A 27174-nucleotide genomic window follows, 5' to 3' on the forward strand; every position below is an offset into this window, starting at 1 on the left:
ACTCCTCCAGAAGAATAACTCTACCATCCCTCGCTCTGTCACACACACGCTCAGAGTAGCTTGGGTTTTTGTGCAAATGAGGGGGCGGGTGGGGTGGGGGGACAGCTGTGGCCCTGGAGTCATCTTTGGGTTTTTGGAGAGAGCACCAACTCATCATTACTCAATTAGAACCACCTCGGCGGTCTGTGTGCTGGCAGGCAGGCCTGCGACTCAACATGTCATGGAGAGAGAGGCAAATGGAGAGAGAGCAGAGAGAGAACACAGACAGACAGAGACAGAGAGAGAACAGATGGAGAGAGGGAGAGAGCAGTATAATCATGTGATAACCGTAACCAGCTTTATTCACGCTGGGATGGGCGTCTGTGTGGAAGTTTAATGGTCTGTTTTGGTTAGGGCTGTTGCGGTCATGACATTTTGTCAACCGGTGATTGTCACGCAAATAACTACCGGCCTCACAGTAATTGACCGTTAATTAACATAACATTTAGCATCTCCTGGCTTCAACGCATAGTTTACAAGCCACTAATGCAGACATTTGGAACATCCACATCTGAAAATGTCTAAGAAATCCATGTAATAGCCTACACCATCACAATGAATCCATGATTAATTTTAGACAGGTCTAAAGAAACATGCTATGAAGAACAGAACAGATAGCATACTGTGAGTTGTCCTCATGTTAGGCCCTGATCTGGCTACACTAGTTCATTTAGACAAGATTTTCTTAGAATTACGTGGCATTCTTTTATATTGTTTTATAGTATGAAGAACACAATTGAACATAGCTGAATAAAATAGAAATTATATTTTCTCCAAACGATTTGAGGGAGTGGGCACATCGGCTATTCTGTGTTCAGCAGTTACCAAAGAAACAGGTCCTCCTATATGCTTAATTTAGAGTTATTTATGTAACATTAGTTGTGATACAAATGTTGGGCTATATGGTGCTGCATGATGCCACTCTAATGATGATTTGAAAAAAAAAGTCAGATGAAAGGCATGAGCTTTGGTTTGCTTTTTGCGCAGGCTGTACACACTTCATCAGTCTCTCATTCACAATTTGAGAAGAACTTGATACTGTCTCAAATTTCCCGGCTGCATCCACTTTGTGTGGTCGTAATGCCCCCCCCCCTCCCAGAAATCCATGCCTTTTGCGACCAGTGGCCGTCGTGCTCTTGGGCTGAATACACAATCATCAAGTTTGCAGACGACAACAGTAGTAGGCCTGATTACCAACAATGATGAGAAAGCCTACAGGGAGGAGGTAAGGGTCCTGGCAGAGTCGTGCCAGGAAAATAATCTCTCCCTCAACAAAACAAAGGAGCTGATCATGGACTTCAGGAAACAGCAGAGGGAGCACCACCCACCCACATCGACGGGACCGCAGTGGAGAAGGTAGAAAGCTTCAAGTTCCTTGGCGTACACATCAATGACAATCTGAAATGGTCCACCCACACAGACAGTGTGGTGAAGAAGGCTCAACAGCGCCTCTTCAACCTCAGGAGGCTGAAGAAATTTGGCTTGGCGCCTAAGACCCTCACAAACTTTTACAGATGCACAATTGAGAGCATCCTGTCATGCTGTAGCACTGTCCGGTGCGGCAACTGCACTGCCCGCAAATGCAGGAATCTCCAGAGGGTGGTGCAGTCTGCCCAACACATCACCGGGGGCAGACTGCCTGCCCTCCAGGAAACCTGCAGCACCTGATGTCACAGGAAGGCCAAAAAGATCATCAAAGACATCAACCACCCGAGCCACAGCCTGTTCACCCCTCTATCATCCAGAAGGCAAGGTCAGTACAGGTGCATCAAAGCTGGGACGAGAGACTGAAAAACAGATTCTATCGCAAGACCATCAGACTGTTAAATAGCCATCACTAGCCGGCTTCCACCCAGTTACGCAACCCTGCACCTTAGAGGCTGCTGCCCTATATACATAGGCATGGAATCAGTAGTCACTTTAATAATGTATACATACTGCTTTACTCATCTCATATGTACAGTTGAAGTCGGAATTTTACATACACTTAGGTTGGAGTCATTAACTTGTTTTTCAACCACGCCACACATTTCTTGTTAACAAACTATAGTTTTGGCAAGTCGGTTAGGACATCTACTCTGTGCATGACAAGTAATTTTCCAACAATTGTTTACAGACAGATTATTTCACTGTATCACAATTCCAGTGGGTCAGAAGTTAACATACACTAAGTTGACTGTGCCTTTAAACAGCTTGGAAAATTCCAGAAAATTAGGTCATGGTTTAGAAGCTTCTGATAGGCTTATTGACATCATTTCAGTCAATTGGAGGTGTACCTGTGGATGCATTTCAAGGCCTACCTTCAAACTCAGTGCCTCTTTCCTTGACATCATGGGAATATCAAAAGAAGTCAGCAGAGACCTCCACAAGTCTGGTTCATCGTTGGGAGCAATTTCCAAACGCCTGAAGGTACCACATTCATCTGTACAAACAATAGTACGCAAGTATAAACACCATGGGATCACGCAGCCATCATACCGCTCAGGAAGGAGACACGTTCTGTCTCCTAGAGATGAACGCACTTTGGTGCAAAAAGTGCAAATCAATCCCAGAACAACAGCAAAAGTATCTATATCCACAGTAAGTGGAGTCCTATATCGACATAACCTGAAAGGCCACTCAGCAAGGAAGAAGCCACTGCTCCAAAACTACCATAAAAAAAGCCAGACTATGGTTTGCAACTGCACATATGGGGACAAAAATCATACTTTTTGGAGAAATGTCCTCTGGTCTGATGAAACAAAAATATAACTGTTTGGCCATAATGACCATCGTTATGTTTGGAGGAAAAAGGGGAGGCTTGCAAGCCGAAGAACATCATCCCAACCGTGAAGCACGGGGGTGGCAGCATCATGTTGTAGGGGTGCTTTGCTGCAGGAGGGACTGGTGCACTTCACACAATAGATGGCATCATGAGGTAAGACAATTATGTGGATATATTGAAGCAACATCAAGCCCTTATCACAGCTTCCCTGTGGCTCAGTTGATAGAGCATGGTGTTTGCAACGCCAGCATGGTGTGTGCAACGCCAGCATGGTGTGTGCAACGCTAGGGTTGTGGGTTCGATTCCCACGGGGGGCCAGTACAAAAATAAATAAATAAATAAAGTGCCTGAAATTAAATGAAATGTATGCATTCACTACTGTAAGTCGCTCTGGATAAGAGCGTCTGCTAAATTACTAAAATTAAAAAAAATGTAAGATGTCAGGAAGTTAAAGCTTGGTCGCAAATGGGTCTTCCAAATGGACAATGACCCCAAGCATACTTCCAAAGTTGTAGCAAAATGGCTTAAGGACAACAAAGTCAAGGTATTGGAGTGGACATCACAAAGCCCTGACCTCAATCCTATAGAACATTTGTGGGCAGAACTGAAAAAGCGTGTGCGATTAAGGAGGCCTACTAACCTGACTCAGTTACACCAGCTCTGTCAGGGGGAATGGGCCAAAATTCATCCAACTTATTGTGGAAGGCTACCCAAAATGTTTGATCCAAGTTAAACAATTTAAAGGCAATGCTACCAAATACTAATTGAGTGTATGTAAACTTCTGACCCACTGGGAATGTGATGAAAGAAATAAAAGCTGAAATAAATCATTCTCTCCACTACTATTCTGACATTTCACATTCTTAAAATAAAGTGGTGATCTAACTGGCCTAAGACAGGGAATTTTTACTAGGATTAAATGTCAGGAATTGTGGAAAACTGAGTTTAAATATATTTGGCTAAGGTGTATGTGTTACGTTCGTTGTTGGAAGGATTAGACCAAGGTGCAGCGTGGTAGGCGTACATCTTTCTTTATTAAATGAACACCGAAAACAAAACAAAAACAAATACAAACAAAACGTAACGTTCAGAAGGGCTACACAGCACAGTACCAAAAACAAGATCCCACAAACAACAGGTGGGAAAAGGCTGCCTAAATATGATCCCCAATCAGAGACAACGATAGACAGCTGCCTCTGATTGGGAACCATATCAGGCCAACATAAAAATACAAAAACTAGAGTACCCACCCTAGTCACACCCTGACCTAACCAAAATAGAGAATAAAAAGGATCTCTAAGGTCAGGGCGTGACAGTATGTAAACTTCGGACTTCAACTGTATATACCGTATTCTATTCTACTGTATTTTAGTCAATGCTACTCTGACATTGCTCGTCCTAATATTTATATATTTCTTAATTCCATTATTTTAGATGTGTATTGTTGTGAATTGTTAGATACTACTATGTGTGACCAATCAAATTTGATTTGAATTGAATATAATAATTATAAACAATCTACCGGCTGCGTGCCAAAGAACCTCTCACTCACATGGCTCTCTGTCATGTGATAAGGTCTTTCTCACAGGCTACAAGTGAAGACAGACACATCGGGGACGCAACTGTGCAAGTCCTTTTCCAATTCCGAGGCGCATATTGAAAATATTGGAAGAACTGTCCACATTTACTTTTCGTCAGCCAACAAGATGAATAGGACTAACAAACAACAAAAGCACTAGCCTGTAAATCTACTATCCCCCACAGCACAAATGTTAACCTATTCTATTCTGTGCGAGATATACATATTCCAAACATAGTCTGGGACAGTTGTGGGATGCAATAGATCCCAAATAAACACAACCAAAAACCTGTTTTAATCAATGAGCCTGACGCAACAGATGAGAACATTTAGCTTAAAATGTTGATAAACTATTAGGCTATTTCTTCACATTAAAAGTGCTGCAATGCAAACGGCAGTAGGCTATAAGTGCAAATGTTCCATTAGCAGGAAAACACCCTTCTCAAAAGTGTCCACAAATGTGATTATGCATGTAATGTTTTTATTATAAAAAGGTGCACTTATATGGTGAAAATGATCTTCCACAAACTTGAACCTCACCTGCGCTGTTTCTTGCTAAGTTAATATTGTCACCCATCACACTATCCTTGATTTAATTGTGTCTTTACATATACTAAATTATATATAATTTAGTATATAGAGATTATATAGAGATTTTCATGTCAACCAGGTGGGCTATACTCCTGTTGTAAAGATAAACAATGTGCTTAATGTTCGGAAAGTTGAGAAATAAATATAGTAGGCCTAGCCTATAGAAAGCTGATGGGACCTCCTCTTTTTAATAGAGGCCATCACTCTGTTTTCTCACACAATTGCATAGCCTATAGAAATGTTGGGCAACATGAGCTCATGGGAACTCATGAAGTGTTTGATTACATTTCTGATCACATTTGCATTGATGACAGCATGATTAGAGGGACAATAGAGTGCTGAGTACCAGGTAGTTAGCAAGTTGATAAGCTACTAATGACCATTACCGTGACTAAACGGTCACTTGGAATTTGGCTGCCATCATGACTCGTGACCGCCGGTGTGGCGGTAATATGGTCACCGAAACATTCCCAAGCTCTGGTTAATGCCTGTTTCCAGACTTCTACAGTGAGAGAAGCTCTGACATTTAGCCATGTTCACCTAATTGGGAAATTATTGAGCAACAACTAACATTTGCTTACAATCTTCTCACAGTGGTTTGTGAAAAGCGGATGGTAGCACAGGCGAAGCAGATTGGGGCCTTGCTATTTGAAGCTAAAATATTTACACTGCCTCGCCATCAGTCGGTGGAAGACAAGTCTAGTTCTCCCACATTCTGTTCTCCTCCCGACCACTCTTTTGGTCTCCCTCTCACAGTCTCAACTCATGAGGGCTTTCAAGCCAGTCAGCGGAGGATATTTCATGCAGTGAAATGGAGATTCATTCATAAGATAGCATTGATCGGATTTAACCTTTGAGAATTTCTTCACATCATGACTGATGGAGATGCAGTGCAAATATTTTAGCTTCAGATAGCAAGGCCTTATCCAATCTGCTTCGGCTGTGCTACCACACAAAAGGACTGATTATTTGGTTCAAACATTTCTTGCTAACCTATGGCTATGAATTCGCTAATGCCTTCAAAACATTGTGCAATGTAATATGTAAGACACAAATGTGAGAGTCTGGTAATCATGTCAATTATTTAGAAAAGTTTAGAGTTTGTATTTATTTTGTTCTGTCGCCAAACAAAATTTTGACTTCTGTTTGTTTGGGTCTTTGGTAGTAAACATTTTTGGGACACCATTTTTGTGTTGTTGATGCAATTCGAAGTTTGGTAGCCGAAGTCTACACCCCTTTGTTGGTGATTGGTCAACAATAATTGGGGGGGGGGGGGGCTAGGCCCTTCTGTCTGCAGTGCACTACTAGTTTTCATGCACATTGTTACACTTGAGAAGTACTGCACCAAACATCTTAGCTAGATGTTAAATTGCGTGACTAAACTGATGCAAAAACCTTTATATTCATGACAGATTTCTTGATTTATCTTCAATTAATTCTGACTTTATAGGCACAGGCTGTGCCCTTCTTTGTATTTGGTCTCCGTTAAGGGGTGTCTCATTGTTTATCGAAAACGTGCATTTCTATGCTAATTAAGTTATTAACAATTTTAGCATTGGCCATTGTAATGTGAATTGTGCAACCAAATCACCATTCAAGTTGTACATTTCTGACAGCTATTTTTCCTCACTTGTATATTTTGTACATACAACCTCTGGATTCAGTCTTCGCATCACCTGCACTGTAAAATAAGTTCCACCTATTTTTGCACCCGAAACCTCAGTCAACTCAAATTAACTTCACACCAATTCCTATAGAGAAATCTACATGTGTTTATCGAACATTATTTTCTCTGGATCCTCCTTATAAAACTTTTCATAGTTGATAAAATAATGTGCCACGTGTATAAAACATATGGATTGTCTTTTAAAAGTTACGTCAGAATTATGCACCTAAAAATGTATCCTATTCCTCATTCCAGCCATCAAAGAATGCATCTGTTATCTGCACAATACATTATGCAATGTAGAACAAGGCAGGAGATTCTGCTAATGATGCGTCAACAGCTCTGTGATGTTACGCAGTAGTGCTGCTCATATTGCATGGGCTACAGTACATCTGTAGTTCTGAACACTGCATCCCAGCAATGTAGACAGGCCGTGTATTAAGTACCATATCACTTCTTGAGTCAAAATGTGCTTCAGACCCAGATTACATTGATGCGGCCCAGTCTGAGGGGGCCAGGCCACTACGAAGTTATAAAGCTCAGTATTTACATTGCATTGGTTTGCTTAACCACTCTGTGTTTTGATTTGTTTTATTTTACCCCCAAAATCTGTGCTTTTTACTGGGGCATGTAAAAACGAGCCCGAGCAGAAACGAATCCACAAGTGGCTGCCCACAGTTCTCCAGTCACAAAGAAACGTATGGCCCCAACAAAACAAATATATTGTCCTAAAAGCAAGCGCAGTTCCAGCTGGTTCCTACATATCTGCTGCCTGAGACTGGGAAGGCCTCACTCCCCTTCCCTTCATTGGATTCTTTGAAAACTGGTTCCTGGTAAGGGGCAGGGAGCAGAGAGAAAAGGCCTCTCCTTTCTGAGAACTGGGGCGGGTGGATAGTTTATAGCTGCCTGGAGACAGTATCAGAAGAGTATGTGAAACAGGGGGATGAGGAGGAGGCGGAGGAGTTTGCAAAAATGCCAAGCCATGGTTCACTTCAGCAGGCAGTAAAAGTGAGGCCAGGGAGAGGAAGGAGAAAAAAAAGCCTCCCTCCTCACGAGCATTGCTTAGTTTTAATGTCAAAGGAGAACTGTTGGGACTTTAGCCTGATTTTGATTTAAAATCTGGTGTAATTCCCCCAAATTCCTGGGTTTCTCTGGCAAATAACACAGATTGATGGGAATGGAAGCATCTGTAAAAGCTATCTGAAAAGATTATACCTACTTGTCTCTTTTCAAACTGGCAGGACCAAAGTTTAGAGCGAATCTGAACGAAAACATGTACTCATGGGATTCTTCCAATAAGCCATTTTATTCTAAGATAAGTTTCCCTGTGAACATGTAAGAAAGAAACTAGTGTACTCATTACATTATGCCTCCACTGAGCATTCTAGAATACTTATACAAAATCAAGACAAAGCCATGTTCAATTGCATGAACAAATCAGCCCATTGGATAAAGTTAGGTTTGCCGTTTTAACATACAATGCATATCAATTCAACTAAATATTAAGGCCAAATGCTAAATCTGTAAAAAAAAATACAAATAGTAGGCTACACTCACACAACAACAACTAGGGCCTCAATTTCTTGAGGGAGATAGAAAGATGATATCTGTAAAAATCTGGGCCTACCCATTCCTAATCTACAATGCACTATTGGTGCTGGGCCAAATCAACTCCCTGCTCCCTCCCTCCCCTCTCCACTGTCTCTCTTGGCAAAGCATTTGGCACGTCTCCCCTGCTCTATCCAAATCAGAGAGACCTCTGCTGCCCAACTGGTTTCTCTAGCCAAACATCAACTCTGAGGAGCCCCCCTAGTCTGGCCTAGGCCTATACGTTCACTTCAGCTTACCATTAAACTCTACCACTGGTTCTTCCAGGTAAAATATTCATCATGTTCCTATCCAGGTAGCATAATCAAGACTTGCAGAATTCCAGTTAGCTGTAATGAGTTTGGAGCAGGCCTGTGCTTGGGCTTAATAGGCCTGCACTGGAGTGCTTACCAAATGAGTCAACATGAATTACAACGAGCCACTGTATAAGTGATGAACTAGAGGTAATTCAAAGTTTAGCTTACCTGTCACTAAAGGGCAGAATGGAGCGTTGGGGAACATTACCTTAGACAGAGGAGGAATGTGCATTTTCAACCCAATACAAATCACATAAGTAACTAGATAAATAATTTTTTATCCATTTTGGCCCAATGAACCACTGGCCTTCCAAAAGAAGAAAGCCATAAATGAGATCTTAGGGCTAAATGCGAGGGAGTGAGAGCGAGGAAGAGAGAGAGAGAGAACTAGGAGTACAGAAGAAGGCAAAAGCCAAGGGTATATTTGAGTTGGAGAGCGCCACAGTAAAAATACTTCATGAATTAATCATCCATATATTTATGCAGTTATATAGTAGTTCAGAGATTAAAAGATTGGACAGGTTATCGCTTGGTGAAACAATGTGATAGTGTTTCCTGACAATCTGACTTATTCATAATAAATAAACTGGAACATTTCTCTACTCTGGGGTAACCCGTTAGAAATGCAGTAAACCAAATCCACAATTTACCTCTCACAAGTTCAGTTGCTAAGTTCCTTAATAACCTCTCATATGTGTACAGGGAGTTTAGCAATACATGTGTAATAGGTATGTAAAAAGATTGCAGCACATCTAATGTGTAGCACTCACTAATGAACTCTTGGACACAACCTTGTACAACACGATTGAATGCAACTCACCCCGATACTTTGCAGGAGAGTTGAATGGAGGGTCAAGGCAATAATATAGGAGACATTGAAGAAAACCTGACCAAGAGTCAGGTCAGTAACTGGATTAGGTTCAAATGAGAAATTGCTTAGTTGCGTTTGGAATGAGAGAGGTTTATGACAGCTCTTTAGTCTTTACGGAAGATTACAAGGGTCAGTCTGCGGTCGGAGCAAACCGTGAAAGCCTTGGACAAAACAATAAGCCAAGAGCAGCTCAATTAAGACACATTATTAGTAGTCAATATACTAAAACTTTCTAGCAAATAAGGACTTCGCATTCAAGGATTTATGTTCTCTTCAAACACAACACCGCTGGAGTTGGTTTTTCCTAACATTTTTTACAATGTCATCACTATTTTGAGAGGAATGCACAACTCTCCTCAACGTTGAAGGGCAACTTCATTGGAGTATTAATAAACATCTCAAATTGTATTTTTTTTAAAAGGAAGTAGTAAAACAAACTATAATGCTGGTGACTTATCTCTGCAGAGACAATCAATCAACAGAATATACATATCTATAGTGAAATACACTGAGTATACTAAACATTAAGAACACCTGCTCTTTCCATGACAGACTGACCAGGTGAAAGCTACATTATGATCCCTTAATGATGTCACTTATTAAATCCACTTCAAAATCGGTGTAGATGAAGTGGAGACAGGTTAACCTCGACGGTCGCCTAGGATAGGGGGCGCTACAGCGATTTTTGAAAAACAATTGTGCCCATTTTAAAACGGCCTCCTACTCAAACTCAGAAGCTAGGATATGCATATAATTAATACTTGTGGATAGAAAACACCCTAAAGTTTCTAAAACTGTTTGAATGGTGTCTGTGAGTATAACAGAACTCATATGGCAGTCAAAACCCCGAGACCGATCGTAACAGGATGTGGAATTCTGAATTGCGGACTCAACTTCATCACTATTAATCACACCGTGAGCAATGGTTCATTGAGCACTTCCTATTGCTTCCACTAGATGTCCCCAGTCTTTACAAAGTGATTTGAGTCTCCTACTGTGAAAACTGACTGAATGAGACGCTGTGGAAAGTGGTCACATGAGGAGGGCCATCACCATTATGACGCCGGCGCCCCTGGCTACCCTCCCCTTTCGAAACGTTTTGAAAGACAATGCAATCGTCCCCCTTGAATCTTATTGGAGCTCTGGTTGAAAAAGGCCCTAAAGATTTATGTTATACAACGTTTGACATGTTTGAACGAACCTACATTTAAAAAAAAATGCATTTTATTGAAAGAGGAGTCCCGCAGCCGACGGAAGTTTTGGAGCAGCCTTCAGAACGCGCTAACAAGAACAAGCTATTGGGACGTAAAGGATTAACTTTTTCGAACGAAAATACATTTGTTGTGGACCTGGGATGCCTGGAAGTGCTTTCTGAGGAAGATAATCAAAGGTAAGGGATTATTGACAATAGTATACAAGAGTAGATTTGATATGCGATTGTTCCAAGATGGCGCTGACCTGTGACGGTAGCCTATTTTTCTGAGTATCGCATCCCCTTTTATCGCAAAGTGTGATTACCCAGTAAAGTTATTTTTAAATCTGGCATTACAGGTGCTTTCAAGAGATATTCATCTATAAATCTTAGAATGACAATATTACATTTTAAAAATGTTTTCGAATAGTAATTTAGTAAATTGTAGCGCTGTTTCACCGGATGCATTTGAGGGAAAATAGTTAGTCAACGTCACGCGCCGATGTAAAATGCTGTTTTTATATATAAATATGAACTTTATCGAACAAAAGAATGCATGTATTGTGTAACATGATGTCCTAGGAGTGTCATCTGATGAAGATTGTCAAAGGTTAGTGCTGCATTTAGCTGTTTTTTAGTTATTTGTGATGCATGTGGTTGGTCGGAAAATGGCTATGTGGCTACTTTTACGATATACTCCTCTAACATAATCTAATGTTTTGCTTTTGCTGTAAAGCCTTTTTGAAATCGGACAACGTGGTTCGATTCAGGAGAGGTGTATCTATAAAACGATATAACATAGTCCTATATTTGAAAAAAAACAATATTCAATTTTGTTCTGCTAATGGCGATAGGATTTTTCGCTGGATGTCGCCCGACCAGGGGTTAAAGAAGGATTGAGACATGGATTATGTATGTGTGCCATTCAGAGGGTAAACGGGCAAAACAAAATATGTAAGTGCCTTTGAACAGGGTATGGTAGTCGGTGCCAGGCGCACCGGTTTGTGTCAAGAACTGCAACGCTCTTGGGTTTTTCACGCTCAACTGTTTCCCTTTTGTATCAAGAATGGTCCACCACCCAAAGGACATCCAGCCAACCTGACACAACTGTGGGAAGCCTTGGAGTCAACATTGGCCAGCATCCCTGTGGAATGCTTTCGGGGGGGGGGGGGGGGGGGGGGGCAACTCAACATTAGGAAGGTGTTCCTAATGTTGGATATACTCAGGTCTTACCTTGCTGTGACAGCTCATGCCCTGGGGCTGCTGGGAGGATTCTTTGGGAGCGAGGCTGACTGGATGGCGGTGACATCCTCACGTGGCCCACAAACTGAACGTATGTCCCTGGGAAGTCCCCCCTCTGCTTGGTGCGCTCGTTGAAGCCCAGCAGCCAGCCTAGGACCTCGGGACGCTCCTCGTCCCCCTCCTTGAAATTCAGGGAGAGCAGGGAGGCCTTGCTGACGGTCAGAATGTCCCCGGGCTGCAGATCAACATCTTCCTCCAAGTCCTTGGTGTACACGTAGAGGGCACGGTACTTGAAACCCTCAACCGCCATTTTTGGAAACCGAGAAAAGCTGCCGAAGACGCTGAGAGGATGCGAATGTCGGCCCGATGCTACGGCAACCCAGAAATGTACAGGCAGTAGAGGGTGATGAGTAGTGGCCGTTTAGAACTTTCAACCGAAGCTAAGAAGCATTGCTAAAATGGCCGAGTCTATGGAGGAAGGTAGGTAGGGTGCTGCTGCCTCAGAGCAGGCCGGTGTTGGCACTGTGGAGCACTTTCCTCAGCTTGATACCACGGTTTAACCAAATAATGGAACAGAGGGACAGGGTTGGCAACATGCTCCTTCAAGTGAGAAAAACTAGCTGGACAGGCTCTAAACCTAACTAACCGAGACGTTGGTCTCTTCAGTCTACCTGTGTTGTCTGTGGGGGTGGATGGGGGGGGGGGCAGAATAGGACACTATAATAGTACTTGGTTCTTTCAGGCTCCTCACGATCTGGACGGTGACAACCTACAGAACACAGAGGAAAAACAAGTGGGTTTAAGGGAAAAATACATAGACAATGTAAAAATAATCATTTAGAATATACACTACCGTTCAAAAGTCTGGGGTCACTTAGAAATGTCCTTGTTTTTTAAAGAAAATCTATTTTTTTGTTAATATAACATCAAATTGATCAGAAATATAGTGTAGACATTGTTAATGTTGTAAATGACTATTGTAGCTGGAAATGGCAGATTTATGGAATATCTACATAGGCCCATTATCAGCAGCAACCATCACTCCTATGTTCCAATGGCACGTTGTGCGCTAATCCAAGTTTATCATTTGAAAAGGCTAATTGAGCATTAGAAAACCCTTTTGCAATTATGTTAGCACAGCTAAAAACTGTGCTGATTAAAAAAACAAAAATAAAAATAAAACTGTCCTTCTTTAGACTAGTTGAGTATCTGGAGCATCAGGATTTGTGGGTTCGATTACAGGCTCAAAATGACCAGAAACAAATAACTTTCTTCTGAAACTCGTCAGTCTATTCTTGTTCTGAGAAATGCAATTATGTTAGCACAGCTGAAAACTGTTGTGCTGATTAAAAGCGGCCAGCATCACAGAGTCGCCTCTTCACTGTTGACGTTGAGATTGGGGTTTTGCTGGAACTATTTAATGAAGCTGCCAGTTGAGGACTTGTGAAGCATCCATTTCTCAAACTAGACACATTAATGTACTTGTTCCTTTGCTCAGATGTGCACCAGGGCCTCCCACTCTTTCTATTCTGGTTAGAGACAGTTTGCGCTGTTCTGTGAAGGGAGTAGTACACAGCTTTGTACGAGATCTTCAGTTTCTTGGCAATTTCTCGCATGGAATAGCCTTCATTTCTCAGGACAAGAATAGACTGACGAGTTTCAGAAGAAAGTTATTTGTTTCTGGCCCTTTTGAGCCTGGAATCGAACCCACAAATGCTGATGCTCCAGATACTCAACTAGTATAAAGAAGGCCAGTTTTATTGATTCTTTAAATCAGCACAAAGGTTTTCAGCTGTGCTAACATAATTGCAAAAGGGTTTTCTAATGATCAATTAGCCTTTTAAAATTATAAACTTTGATTAGCTAACACAACGTGCCATTGGAACACAGGATGCCCATGTAGATATTACATAAAAAAATCTGCAGTTTCCAGCTACAAGAGTCATTTACAACATTAACAATGTCTACACTGTATTTCTGATCAATTTGATGTTATTTTAATGGATCAAAAAAAGTGTTTTTCTTTCAAAACAAGGACATTTCTAAGTGACCCCAAACTTTTGCACGGTAGTGTATATACAGTACCAGTCAAAAGTTTGGACACACCTACTCATTCAAGGGTTTTTTCTTTATTATTACTATTTTCTACATTGTAGAATAATAGTGAATACATCCGAATTATGAAATAACACATATGGAATCATGTAGTAACCAAAAAAAGTGTTTTATATATTTTATATTTGACATTCTTCAAAGTTGCCACCCTTTGCCTTGATAACAGCTTTGCACACTCTTGACATTCTCTCAGCTTCATGAGGTAGTCACCTGGAATGAATTTCAATTAACTGGTGTGCCTTGTTAAAAGTTCATTTGTGTTGTGACAAGGTAGGGGTGGTATACAGAGGATAGCCCTATTTGGTAAAAGACCAAGTCCATATTATGGCACGAACAGCTCAAATAAGCAAAGAGAAACAACAGTCCATCATTACTTTGACTGACCTTCATGTCTTAATCTGGAAAATGTCAAGAACTTTTAAAGTTTCTTCAAGAGCAGTCGCAAAAACCATCAAGCTCTATGAAGAAACTGGCTCTCACGAGGACCGCCACAGGAAAAGAAGACCCAGAGTTACCTCTGCTGTAGAGGATGAGTTCATTAGAGTTAACTGCACCTCAGATTGCAGCCCAAATAAATGCTTCAGAGTTCCAGTAACAGACACATCTCAACATCAACTGTTCAGAGGAGACTGCGTGAATCAGGCCTTCATGGTCGAATTGCTGCAAAGAAACCACTACTAAAAGGACACCAATAAAAATAAAAAAAAGACTTGCTTGGGCCAAGAATTACAAGCAATGGACATTAGACCAGCTGTCCTTTGGTCTTATGAATCTCCGCATGTGTGGTTCCCGTGAAGCATAGAGGAGGTGGTGTGATGGTGCTTTGCTGGTGACACTGTCAGTGATTTATTTTGAATTCAAGGCACACTTAACCAGCATGCTACCACAGCATTCTGCAGTGATTTGTACTTCCACCTGGTTTGTGCTTAGTGGGACTACCATTTGTTCTTCAACAGGACAATGACCGAAAGCACACCTCCAGGCTGTGAAAGGGCTATTTGATCAAGAAGGAGAGTGATGGAGTGCTGCATCAGATGACCTGGCCTCCACATTCACCCAACCTCAACACAGTTGAGATGTTTTGGGATGGGTTGGACTGCAGAGTGAAGGAAAAGCATCTAACAAGTGCTCAGAATATGTGGGAACTCCTTCAAGACTGTTGGAAAAGCATTTCTTATGAAGTTGTCATCAATGAAAAGGGTGGCTACTTTGAAGAATCTAAAATCTAAATATATTTTGATTTGTTTAACACTTTTGTGGTTACTACATGATTCCATATGTGTTATTTCAGTTTTGATGTCTTCACTATTATTCTACAATGTAGAAAATAGTAAAAATTAAGAAAAACCCTTGAATGAGTAGGTGTGTCCAAACTTTTGACTGGTACTGTGTGTGTATGAGATATATATATATATATATATATAAGTAGTCGCCTACAATAATCGAAGCATCCCTGTGTCACGGCCACAAAGCATGAAAATGGCGAACTGTGGCAGTGCTATGCGTTTGTGCAATCTTGGTTGGGATGATGCTACTGCGTCATAACGTACCACAGACTCCCCAAGTCATACTGCATCACATTTTCAAATCTCTATTTTGATTAAAAGTCACATATACTATACTACAGTTCTCAACCATTCCCTGATGCTCTGAATTGGATAATACAGATAAATACACGCAATAGCAATGTTTGAAACACAGAAAAATATGACCAGGCTTACAGTTCTAAAGCATCCAAATTAAAGAATGCGGATTCATTTAAGACCATTTCCTATGAAGGGAAATTGGGGTATTATGTCCGACGTAAGACTGTTCTGTTGCTCCAGAAATATTTCGGCAGGCTTCTCCAAAAGTAGCCTAATCATGCCAAAACCCTTCAATGCAACAACATTGAAAGAAAGTCCTTTCGATGCAAAACGCTCCTTGCTCTTATAATCGAACATGATTCATTGCAGAAAAACATCTCTCCCATGAAATCATTCACATTCATACAAGCTTGCTTTATAAATGTTAGTCAAAAAAGTCCTCAATGGCAATGTAGACCCATTACATCATTGTTTTTGAGATGTCATCTAGGCCTAATAAACTATTCAAGACCAGTTCAGTGACAAAATCATAATCTGACAGTTTTGAAAGGTTACTTTTCATTAATAGGACTGTCTCTTCTCAATCGATTTTGTCGATTAAGTCAGAGCCACAGTAGGAAAATTGGAAAACACGAAGACTACTGTATGCACGGTCAAAGACATTACCTTTGTTTTTACTGTAGCTTCAGCAAGAGGAGTGAAGCGACAAAATAAAAAAGCCAGTAAGTTAACCATCAAAATGGCAACTGCGCCTCAGAGAGAGATTAGGCTTTCAAACTAGTGTTTGGTCCCACAAAGTAAGGCGAGATGAAGTCTCCTTTTCCCCCTCTGTGGGTGAAGTGATGACCAAAAGAAAATCAGAGATAGAGATGTAATGGAGGGGTTGGGCTTGTGACTCGGGACATAAGAGCTTAGAAGCCCCAAGAGTTTTTTGGAGCATCTCTTGAAACATCCAAATCACTACTCTTTGTGATGTCGCTTACGACATGCTCGTCCATTAGGTTTGTTTTTGACTGGATATGATAAGTTGCTGCTAAAATCTAAATAAGCCAAAATTCGAACTGTACACTTCTCAGTGGCGCATCTTCAAATCTGGGTGTACGTGCACTCGAACCTCAGACAACCCCCCATTCAAAAAGCAAGCAAACATTCTCGTGATCATCTCTGTTCTAATATCACCGCTATAAAACCTTAAATAATTATCATGATTACAGGCCGAACCATTGGGCAACACTACTCACCCCACTTCTGAGGAGAGAGGAACTGCACAGACTCACCAAGGCTCTCTGTCCGACATCCTCCGTGTCGAGAAAAGAGGTGCCAGGGTAGACACGTGGCACTGGCATACCCAACCACAGCCCGCAATCCTCACACCACCAAACCCCCCCCACCCCTCTCTCCGCCCTCCCCCCCGCCCTCACCCACCAAAAAAGTCCATTCCACTTTGCCATTTTTTGTTTGTTTATATTCACAACCTTACAGAAGAAAGCTGCAATCGTCCCGCACTCTTTGGTTGTCCCAATTCAGCACCCCCCCCCCCCCCCCCCCCACACAGCAATATAAATGCTGCAACTAATACGAGTTGAAAGGAGAATCATCTCTGTTACAGTCCTGCACATTGAAAAAAAAAGCCTCCATTTCAAGGCAGCAGCTTGCAGGCTCGTCGTTACTGGAGCCATCCTTTTTTCCTCACTTTTATTCAGTCAAGAAACGGCACACTTATCAGGAGAGCCCAAGCGGCTGAGGGAGACCACAAAAAAATTATTAATGAATAAAAGGCAAGAAACTCACTGTTGCTAGAGAGAGGGAAACTAAGCCTGGCCTCCCATTGGCTGCTGTTTGGCCATGTGCTCCGGAGTCACCAGAGAAGCTTGGGCAAATCAAGGAAATGTTCTAATATTAGAAAATGTATCTAGGCAGTGATCAAGCTCCTGACCCAAACAACTCCACCTTTTTTACATTGCACTTTGCATCCTCAAAGACTGACTCGGTTTTTTGAGGAGGACACTGAAATGTATGCAGTATGATAATAAAACAAATATATTTATGAAAAAATGGATTATACAGATACAATTAATGTCTGGTGCTGCAATATTAGGTAAGATATATTTTACAATTACTAGGAATGGACCATTAAAATTAACAAATAACTGATTTATCAAAATCTGGATGAAAAATCTATTAAATTCAAAACAGAAGGTTCCTTTACAGCATCAGAGGCACCAGCCACTCAAACAGCGAGATCTTGATTTCTTGTCTTTTATTATTATTTTTTTTACATTTTTTGCCACACTGTTAGGAGCTAGTGACAAGCATTTTGCCACACTGTTAGGAGCTAGTGACAAGCATTTTGTCACACTGTTAGGAGCTAGTGACAAGCATTTTGCCACACTGTTAGGAGCTAGTGACAAGCATTTTGTCACACTGTTAGGAGCTAGTGACAAGCATTTTGCCACACTGTTAGGAGCTAGTGACAAGCATTTTGCCACACTGTTAGGAGCTAGTGACAAGCATTTTGCCACACTGTTAGGAGCTAGTGACAAGCATTTTGCCACACTGTTAGGAGCTAGTGACAAGCATTTTGCCGCACTGTTAGGAGCTAGTGACAAGCATTTTGCCGCACTGTTAGGAGCTAGTGACAAGCATTTTGCCGCACTGTTAGGAGCTAGTGACAAGCATTTTGCCGCACTGTTAGGAGCTAGTGACAAGCATTTTGCCGCACTGTTAGGAGCTAGTGACAAGCATTTTGCCGCACTGTTAGGAGCTAGTGACAAGCATTTTGCCGCACTGTTAGGAGCTAGTGACAAGCATTTTGCCGCACTGTTAGGAGCTAGTGACAAGCATTTTGCCGCACTGTTAGGAGCTAGTGACAAGCATTTTGCCGCACTGTTAGGAGCTAGTGACAAGCATTTTGCCGCACTGTTAGGAGCTAGTGGCAAGCATTTTGCCACACTGTTAGAACTAGTGGCAAGCATTTTGCCACACTGTTAGAACTAGTGGCAAGCATTTTGCCACACTGTTAGGAGCTAGTGACAAGCATTTTGCCACACTGTTAGGAGCTAGTGACAAGCATTTTGCCACACTGTTTAGAGCTAGTGACAAGCATTTTGCCACACTGTTTAGAGCTAGTGACAAGCATTTTGCCACACTGTTTAGAGCTAGTGACAAGCATTTTGCCACACTGTTTAGAGCTAGTGACAAGCATTTTGCCACACTGTTTAGAGCTAGTGACAAGCATTTTGCCACACTGTTTAGAGCTAGTGACAAGCATTTTGCCACACTGTTTAGAGCTAGTGACAAGCATTTTGCCACACTGTTTAGAGCTAGTGACAAGCATTTTGCCACACTGTTTAGAGCTAGTGACAAGCATTTTGCCACACTGTTTAGAGCTAGTGACAAGCATTTTGCCACACTGTTTAGAGCTAGTGACAAGCATTTTGCCACACTGTTTAAAGCTATTGACAAGCATTTAGCTGCACTGTTTAGAGCTAGTGACAAGCATTTAGCTGCACTGTTTAGAGCTAGTGACAAGCATTTAGCTGCACTGTTTAGAGCTAGTGACAAGCATTTAGCTGCACTGTTTAGAGCTAGTGACAAGCATTTTGCTGCACCCGCTATAACAACTGCTTAACTGTGTACGCAACCAATAAACTTAGATTTTCTTCATTTTAAATCAAGATTAATATAACTAGAAACTCAAATAGACCTTTGTATTCTTTGTGGGGTCACCAGTTATACACATACTGTTCATTTGTATGAGGTTGTATCAACAGGAATAAGCTGTAGGGTTGTTAAGAGTATCTGCAAGCCAAGATATTTTGGTATATAATCATTGCAACTTTCGAACAATTTTGCAATAGCTTTATGTCGTAAGTAAGTAAAGTAGTGAAACATAACTCCACCTTAAGTGGTCCTGAACTTCTCAAATATGGGTTGCTTTGTTTGGCTGAAGCTGGAGCTAGCTAGCTTAAGGTCGATACAGCAAAATCTCTGTAAAACACTTGCTACAGATATTGTAAATTTGGCACATTGTGTTAATGCGCTCAATGTGTTTTTACTGTAACCACGATATAGCCTAGAGGAAATTACACATAGGCCCACTTAACAGTTTTACAAATACCTCATATTTTATGAAATAAAGAAATATAAAATGAGCAATTCCACGGTAATGGAGTGACACTGAGACACAGATTTTTCACTTTAAAAAGTATGTCAAACAAAAAACCAATACATTTTCAGCGAAATTGTTAAAAGCTAATGACGAAAAGTTAAACTGAATAAATATTGGCATGCCCTACCACCTCAGCACAACTCAAGGTGTTCCTATGTTTTGCAAAAGAGATACAGACGTTCGAGGATGTCCTAAGTAGAAGTCTTTTCAACGTAAGTGTTCATATGTAGGCTAGTTGCTTCTATTTTATTTCTAAGTTGGAGAAAAAAAAGTTATACAGTGTAATAGTTAGTCATTGCTAATGTAATAAATATATTCTTTATGTCTCTTAATACTAATGCGATATTGCCTAAACACTGCCAGTAACCTTACACAATCATTATACCAAGCTAACATCTTGCAGAACAGTTAGTCCTAACTACCCACACACACACACACAATGCCTGGTTGTGGGGCCGCTCAAGGACAGGTGTTCGGGAGGGGCTGGTAGCAGAAACTGTCCTAACTGTAGCATAAAAACAGGCACTGTCCTTGGGTGTCTGACTCTCGGGTACACACATGAAGATAAGCTAGAAGTGGTGTAGGCTGAGTAGACTCGTGACACACACACACACACACACACACACATCCCTGAGGGCTGGGTTTCAAGAACAAAGAACACTGTCAAGAGCCAATGAGAAGTCGACATTAGTCGGGGACGGGACCGCCCTCAACACTCATCGACCAGTCAGGAGAGCGAATCTACCAGACTCAACCTACGTCATTACATTATTGTTACACTGTATAAAATGTAAACACAATATGTTCTCGGGGCTTTTTTCTGCTGTCTCCTTAAGAGGTGACAGAACGAGTCCGTGCACGCTATGCCAAATATCTTTGTATCTTAATAAAGATGCCTTACGATAATTGAATCCACCCTGTCCGGCGTCTTGACTTGGTCTCCTTCTCAAGTAACTGATCATCAACAAAACTTGGTAGCAGAGGATGGTTTCACACTTCTGAATTCGGTCCATGAAAGGTTGATGAGAGAGGGGACAAGTCAAGGGCAATCTCGAGGGAACGGGTGACCTGTCCGCAGGAGTCATCGGCGATTCTGCTTGCCCCGGGAAACTGATCAACGAGCTCGACTAAATAAGGTAAGCAGAGCCTGTTAAAACAAAAATCTGCATATTGTACTATAGTCTTATCCAAATTTTTGATCAGTAGTACTGGGCGTGAGTATGAATTGTTGTTAAATTTTATACTAAATTGTATTATGTTGACAAGGCTGATTACAAAGATATTTGACTGGATAGAGCGATCCTGTGTGGATCTGTGAGCCTGTGTGGCATAAGAGTGAAGATAGAGAGCCTGTGTGGCGATCCTGTGTGGGTCAAAGAGTCTGTGTGACTCTTCCCGGTTAAAACTGATAGCCTGTGTGGCACAACATTGATAGTGACGACTGCTAACTAGAGAAGGCCTCCTGAACTGGCTGACCAGGAGGGAACACTCAGCATAAGCGGGTCGGTTAAAGTAGATATAACTCAAACAATAATAATCCAGTTAAAATTATTTAGTTTCGTCCCGGATCTCCGGAATTTATTCTGGTTTCGGTTTAAGACTTCATTTAGGGAATGATTGGAGTAGCAAGTAGCTAGATAAGCCGATTTTGGTCGGAAGTCCCGAAACTTTATTGTGATAACGTGTTTAGTTTCGTCCCGGACATCTAGAAATAGTTCCGGTTTAAGACTTTGTTTAGGGAGGGATTCGTGCGCCTCCAGGGCGCCTGGAATCTGTTTCCGGCCCTGTTTTGAGAGCGTTTTGTTTGTACGTACCCCGAAGGCGCGAAGCGATACCAATAGTTTGGGTTTCAGCCCGGGTGTGCGATCTGTCTGTCTATAGAACTGAGTAAGGGTTTGATGTGTAAGTAGCGAGGAGGACCTAAATAACATTGAACACCAAATTGAGGTAATCACCGGGGAGTTGGTATTGACCGGGTTAATGTTTTAGCCTATTCAGAATATTAGTCCTAATATTTTAAAATAACTTTGTTTACGAGGGTGGGGCACCAGAGGTAAGACAAGACTGTGCCGGCACCGTGAATACATCGTTGGTCTTGACCAACGACGGGCTAAGTATACAAAGGATAGTGGGTAATTCATAAATAAATATGGCGTCTATTCCGCCGACTAAACTTAAATTCAGTGAATATTTGGAACAAAAAATAAGAGAGAGGGCAGGAGGAGAGGAACAGTATAAAGCAATTAGAAAAGTGTGGGAGGAAGTGAAACTGACATGGACACAGGCGGGCTATTTTAGCGGGGGAGCCCCCACTAAAAGCCAGCTGTTAGTGATGGAAGATGGGTTGAAGGAGGTAGTGCAGAAAGGAATAGCAGGGGAAGTGGAAGACAACAGAAGGCATATGTTTAAGAAACAAGGAACTAAAAACAGAGAAAAGGCTGAAGCAGAATTGAGAATAGGAGTTTGGGCCATAGAGGAGACTAGAAGGGCGCTTCCATATAAAAAACCAGATACCAGACGCCCATGGGATCTTACCCAGTACCCAATGCCTGTTTCCAAGACATTAGTATAGATTACACAGACATGGGAGAAGATAACGTGGTGGGAGGAAAAAGGTACCTGTTAGTAATGGTAGACAGGTTCTCTAGGTGGGTAGAGGCAATACCAACGGCACGGGAAGATGCCAAATCAGTCATCAAATGGCTGCAAAGAGACCTCATACCTAGGTATGGGGTTCCGAGACAAATCCGTTCCGGTAACGGATCCCATTTCAGCAATAAACACCTGAGACAGGTGGAGGAAAGGTTTGGAATTGTGCACAAATTCGGGTCAGTGTACAGGCCACAATCTCAGGGCCTAGCGGAACATGCAAATCAAACTCTTAAGGCTAAGATTGCTAAGGTATGTGCAGGTTCGAAGCTAACCTGGGTGGAAGCCCTACCACTGGCACTGATGGCCATGACTGGCGGGGACCCATCTCTCTCTCCCCATGAGATAATGACGGGGAGAGTCATGCCTGGCCCACCAAGGGAGGGAGGTCATATGCCCCCTCTTGATGTGCTGAGAATAGGAATGTCTGACTATGTGAGAAAACTGACGGAACTTTCTGTAGCTCTCTCTGCGCAGGTACGGAAGGCCCAAGAGGGGGAGCTGCCGGAGGACCAGTCACCTAAGGTAAAAGTTGGGGACTGGGTGAGGGTCCGGGTCCACAAGAGAAAGTGGTCCGAACCCAGGTGGACTGGACCGTACGAAGTGAAGGAAGTTACTTCACACTCTGTCCAGGTCAAAGGTAAATCAGGCGCACCTTGGCACCACCTGACACATTGCACACCAGCCCCAACTCCTTCACGTACTCTTGCAGAAGTACGGAACGATTTGCGTTCCTCCAATTAGGACTCCAAAATGCCGCCTTTGAGGTGGACCTTGATGAAGGAGGAGGCCCAGGTGGAAGGGCGTAGGAGGCTAATATATCCCTGGGAGAGGTTGGGAATATCCACCAGGGCGTTTATTATTTGTATGGTAATTATGGGGCTTACTATTGGGACTATGTTGTGGCACCACCTTACACACTGCACTCCGGCCCCAACCCCTTCCAGAACTTTGACTGAAACCAGGGCCGATTTGCGCGCCCTAAAATTCGATTCCAACCACTGAAACCTTAGTTGTGGAAAATGGGACCACAGCTCCCGTTTCCACGACCTAAGGCGCCACGCCCAGGGTCGGGTTATCTCCCTCCCTGGGAGAGGCTGGGGATATCAGCTCCCCTGTTTGTTATTTTCATAATCATTGCCGGAGTATCCTTAGGAACTCTCACTGGTGGGGATTTGAACATTGCATGGAAAAATATTAAGTTAGTAAAGTGAATTGCAGGTGGAGTTAATTTTATTTTTACAGGGACGGTGCACATTAAACACAGTTGTGTATAATGGCAGGGTATTCCTAGCAAACAGAATGGGCCGGTTTGCAGACAAACTGAAGGGGTTTAAGGTTTTAAGCAATCTTGGGTTAAATTAGTCAAGCAGTATGTTAAAGTAGGGGAGTTTAATAGGTTTGAAGTACAGTATTGTATCCAAGGGTAGCGCATGTTCAAATAAGTTTAAAACTAATGACCGGGGGGAGTATAATGGAATTATAAAGTATTTTTAGGTTTTGTTTGTAGTTAACTTTTGGGTTTTTGAATCGGTGTAGTATGAGGAAATGCTGACCAAGTGGTTATTTTATGGAAAATGGAGCGCTTAGCTGTCTTTGGAAAAATCCTAGGGACAGGATATCTTAAAGGGGTATACACACATGGCATTTTGGAAGTTTTGTTTTCTGAGTTTTAATAAACACACGAAATTCTTTTGATAAGGGATGTTCTGGGAACCTGGGATACAAATGTAGATAAAGTTCTTAGCTTTAATTTGTTTAATGTAGTAAGAAACACGGTTCTGAAAGGGTGGTATGACTTTTTAACCCCTCTGGTGACTTTTCCTGTGTGGTCTGATCAGCCACATTGAAAAGCCATTTGGATGGTGAATTTAAGGGCATTGGTGATATTGATTTTAAGGGAATTTGTAGAACTGATAATTATGATGGAGTTAAAGCTCTTAGACACAATTGATAATTTGAACCAATGATAGGACTAAAAGGGCAAAGCCTTAGACTAAGGGTAGGCTTCCTTAAGTCTATTTTCCTAGAACAATAAGGGTAAAATATTTTTCCTGGGTGGAGTAAATCAGATGAGTCATTTTGATCTGATTATGTGATTTTAAAATATTTTGGCCAGTAGCAGGGGTATTTTTTTTACATGATCTAGATACGTTTATTTTCCCTTAGGAAGTCAGCTGTTGTTGAATTCAGTGTAAGAGATTTAACACAACAAGGCTGTGGAATTGATATACTAGTATTATTATATTTTGTTGTGAATAAGTTTAATAATGGTGGACTTATGTCAACAGGACAGGGATACATGACATCTGTAGGTGATCCAGAATTATTGAGGGTATCGAGATAAATTTAAGTAGATATGCAATATCTAGACAGGTTGATTTTTCTAAAGTTCAGGAGTGCAACCAAGGAGACAATGAGACATTTAGTCAATATTTGGAAACAACCCAGATTTGATGCTTTCTGTTATGAGAAAAAGCTGGAGACAGATAGAAGGGCAGACAGAGAGATCCTCCCCTGCACTGCTGTAACCTTGAGGGTTGGGGAGTAGCGGGAAGAAAGAAGGGGGGCAAGCAGGAGTAGATAGGAAGAGAATTTGGTTCACTTAGCTTTAGGATATTAATTCATGGAGAGACTATCGGCTCCATTGGCAGGCATGTATTTTAGTTTTGATTTTAAGTTTTTGTTTGGTAAATTCGCTAGGAGGAGATATGAAAGCTTAGTTGGTTTCAGGTGTTAGACTCTGAACCATTGCTCAGACACTATTCTGCACAGTAGGCCGAAATAGTAGCATTGACTAGAACCGGTGAAATAAGAAAGGAGAGAAAAGTTACTATTTACATAGACAAGCACATAGACATTTAAAACCATACAAAACAGCACAGATACATCTTAAAGAAGATAAAACACTTGACAGAGAATTGTTACAGAATAGCCGAGGATGAAGGCCCCAGGGAGAATTGGACATGTGGGAAATAAAAGGGGGCAATCCTACAAGAGAAGGGCTGACATAAGGATAATTTGTTTAGATATGCAGCAATATTGATACATGGCTTGAGCCATGTATAAATAGGGGGAGTATGGTAGAGCAGGTGATAGAACAGGTTAGGATAATTATTTAAACAAAAAACATTTTTTGTAGAATATCCATTCCAAACATTTGGAAATTGACTTATTGAACTATTCCGGATTGAGGGGAAGAAGGGGTGTTTAACAATAACAGATAAGTATAGCAAATGGGTAGAAGCGTTCCCAACTTACTTGGTGGACATGATTATGGTAGCTAGAATATTAGGTCAAGACATTATCCCTAGAGTTGGTTTACTAGGATCTATCTCTTTAAATGATGGATGACAGTTTAGCTAATCAGGTAGAGCCTATAGAAGGCCAGAGTTAGAGATGCCAGAACAGGTAGACATAGAAATTAAAGATATACTAGCAGAGCACATGAGAAGACTGTTTGTTAACCAAACCCGTATGTCCAAGAATTTGTGTCCAACAGGTGAATTACAGGAGAAGGTGATTCACTCAATCCAACCAGGAGACTGGGTGTGGATCCAGTCCCTGAGGAGAAAAAACTGGAAGCAACACCATTGGGAAGGCCCATACCAGGTTCTGTTAAACCACTGCCTTTGCCATTAGAAAAGCTGAGAGAGTCACTTGGGTCCACGTTACCCACTGCAAGGAGGTGTGTACACATATGAACACTGTTGATCACACACAGAGTTAGGAGAAGAACCGATACCAACAGGGTCCGGGGGTTACCTCCTTAACGAAGATTTCCTATCCCGACCGTTCATCACTGTGTGTGCTCCTAGAGGTGTGAGTATGGGGTGATACCTAGCAGAGAGACTAAGGCCAGGAGAGGGTTGGCGGTTTTTGGGAAGAGTAGAGACTCTGAGCTGCATCATAGTCTAATCTGACTGATACATTCAGATCCACCACCTTCTGGCACTAATCATACGATACCGTTGTCATTGAGAAGAAGTAGAAGATAAACTATATAATACACTGATGAGTGACATGCAGAATAAGGAATCAAAGAAGATCAAGATGTAGAATTTAAGGTAAACATTAAACAATTTCCTGGGGAAGCAGACAACTGTACAGGAATTGGGGTTGGCCAGATTGAAGTACTCAGCCAACCCACCTCGGGTTCACCTAAATTCCTGATGAGCACCAGTGTTATAGATACAAGAATGGCACCGAGAACTTAGATGACTTTAATGGCTGAAAGTAATCGTGAATGTGACTGACTTAGGTTTGAAAGATGAATAGAAAATGTTTAACCTCACAGCACCTATAACTGATGAAGGGTGGGCTAGTACCAGAAAAGGACGCATGCGACAGAAATTACCACGAAGGGTGGTTAGCTTGCGCCCTGGGGTTATTGGTCCAGTTCGAGTTAGTCATCAGAGGCCAGTTATAGGAGGCTAAAGTAGGGACAGGAGGAGTTTTGACCAGGATGGGAGTAGCTTTGTCTAGATGGATGCTATTGGAATCCTCAGGAAAGTTCCAGATGAATACAAAGCTATGAATCAAATATGTGAAGTTTTTAACCCTACATTATTTTGGTGGTTGACAACAAATAAAAATGTGGATGGGATTAATGACATATTTTATAATCAACAGAGATTCATGAATGAAAACAGGGATGCAGTAAAGAGGTTCTCTGACCAATTATCCGCCACCCCCCTCATGACCTGGTAAAATAGACTGACTCTCGATATGTTATTGGCAAAGGAGGATGGTGTGGGTAGAATGATTAGGTTCATTGCTGTACGTACATTCCTGATAACACAGCC

The 27174-nt window shown here is 41.7% G+C and overlaps 1 protein-coding gene across 5 annotated transcripts in view; it reads right to left on the bottom strand.

The window, feature by feature from the left end:
- Nucleotides 1-27174, bottom strand: part of LOC115169950 (phosphatidylinositol 3-kinase regulatory subunit gamma) — a 52109-nt gene that overhangs the window by 22591 nt on the left and 2344 nt on the right. Inside the window, exons 2-3 of one of the 5 annotated variants that reach the window (XM_029726111.1) lie at nt 17341-17419; nt 11840-12617 (exon numbers count right to left, since the gene is read on the bottom strand). In XM_029726111.1, the coding sequence (XP_029581971.1) occupies nt 11840-12158 (319 nt within the window). In that variant the 5' untranslated portion in view covers nt 12159-12617; nt 17341-17419. Of the gene's footprint in view, nt 1-11839; nt 12618-16215; nt 16464-16790; nt 16921-17340; nt 17420-27174 lie in introns of those variants that run through there. The other 4 variants (XM_029726110.1, XM_029726109.1, XM_029726112.1 and 1 more) reach the window with 4 other exon arrangements.

This window comes from Salmo trutta, chromosome 31, assembly GCF_901001165.1.
Source record: "Salmo trutta chromosome 31, fSalTru1.1, whole genome shotgun sequence".
Lineage (NCBI taxonomy): Eukaryota > Metazoa > Chordata > Actinopteri > Salmoniformes > Salmonidae > Salmo > Salmo trutta.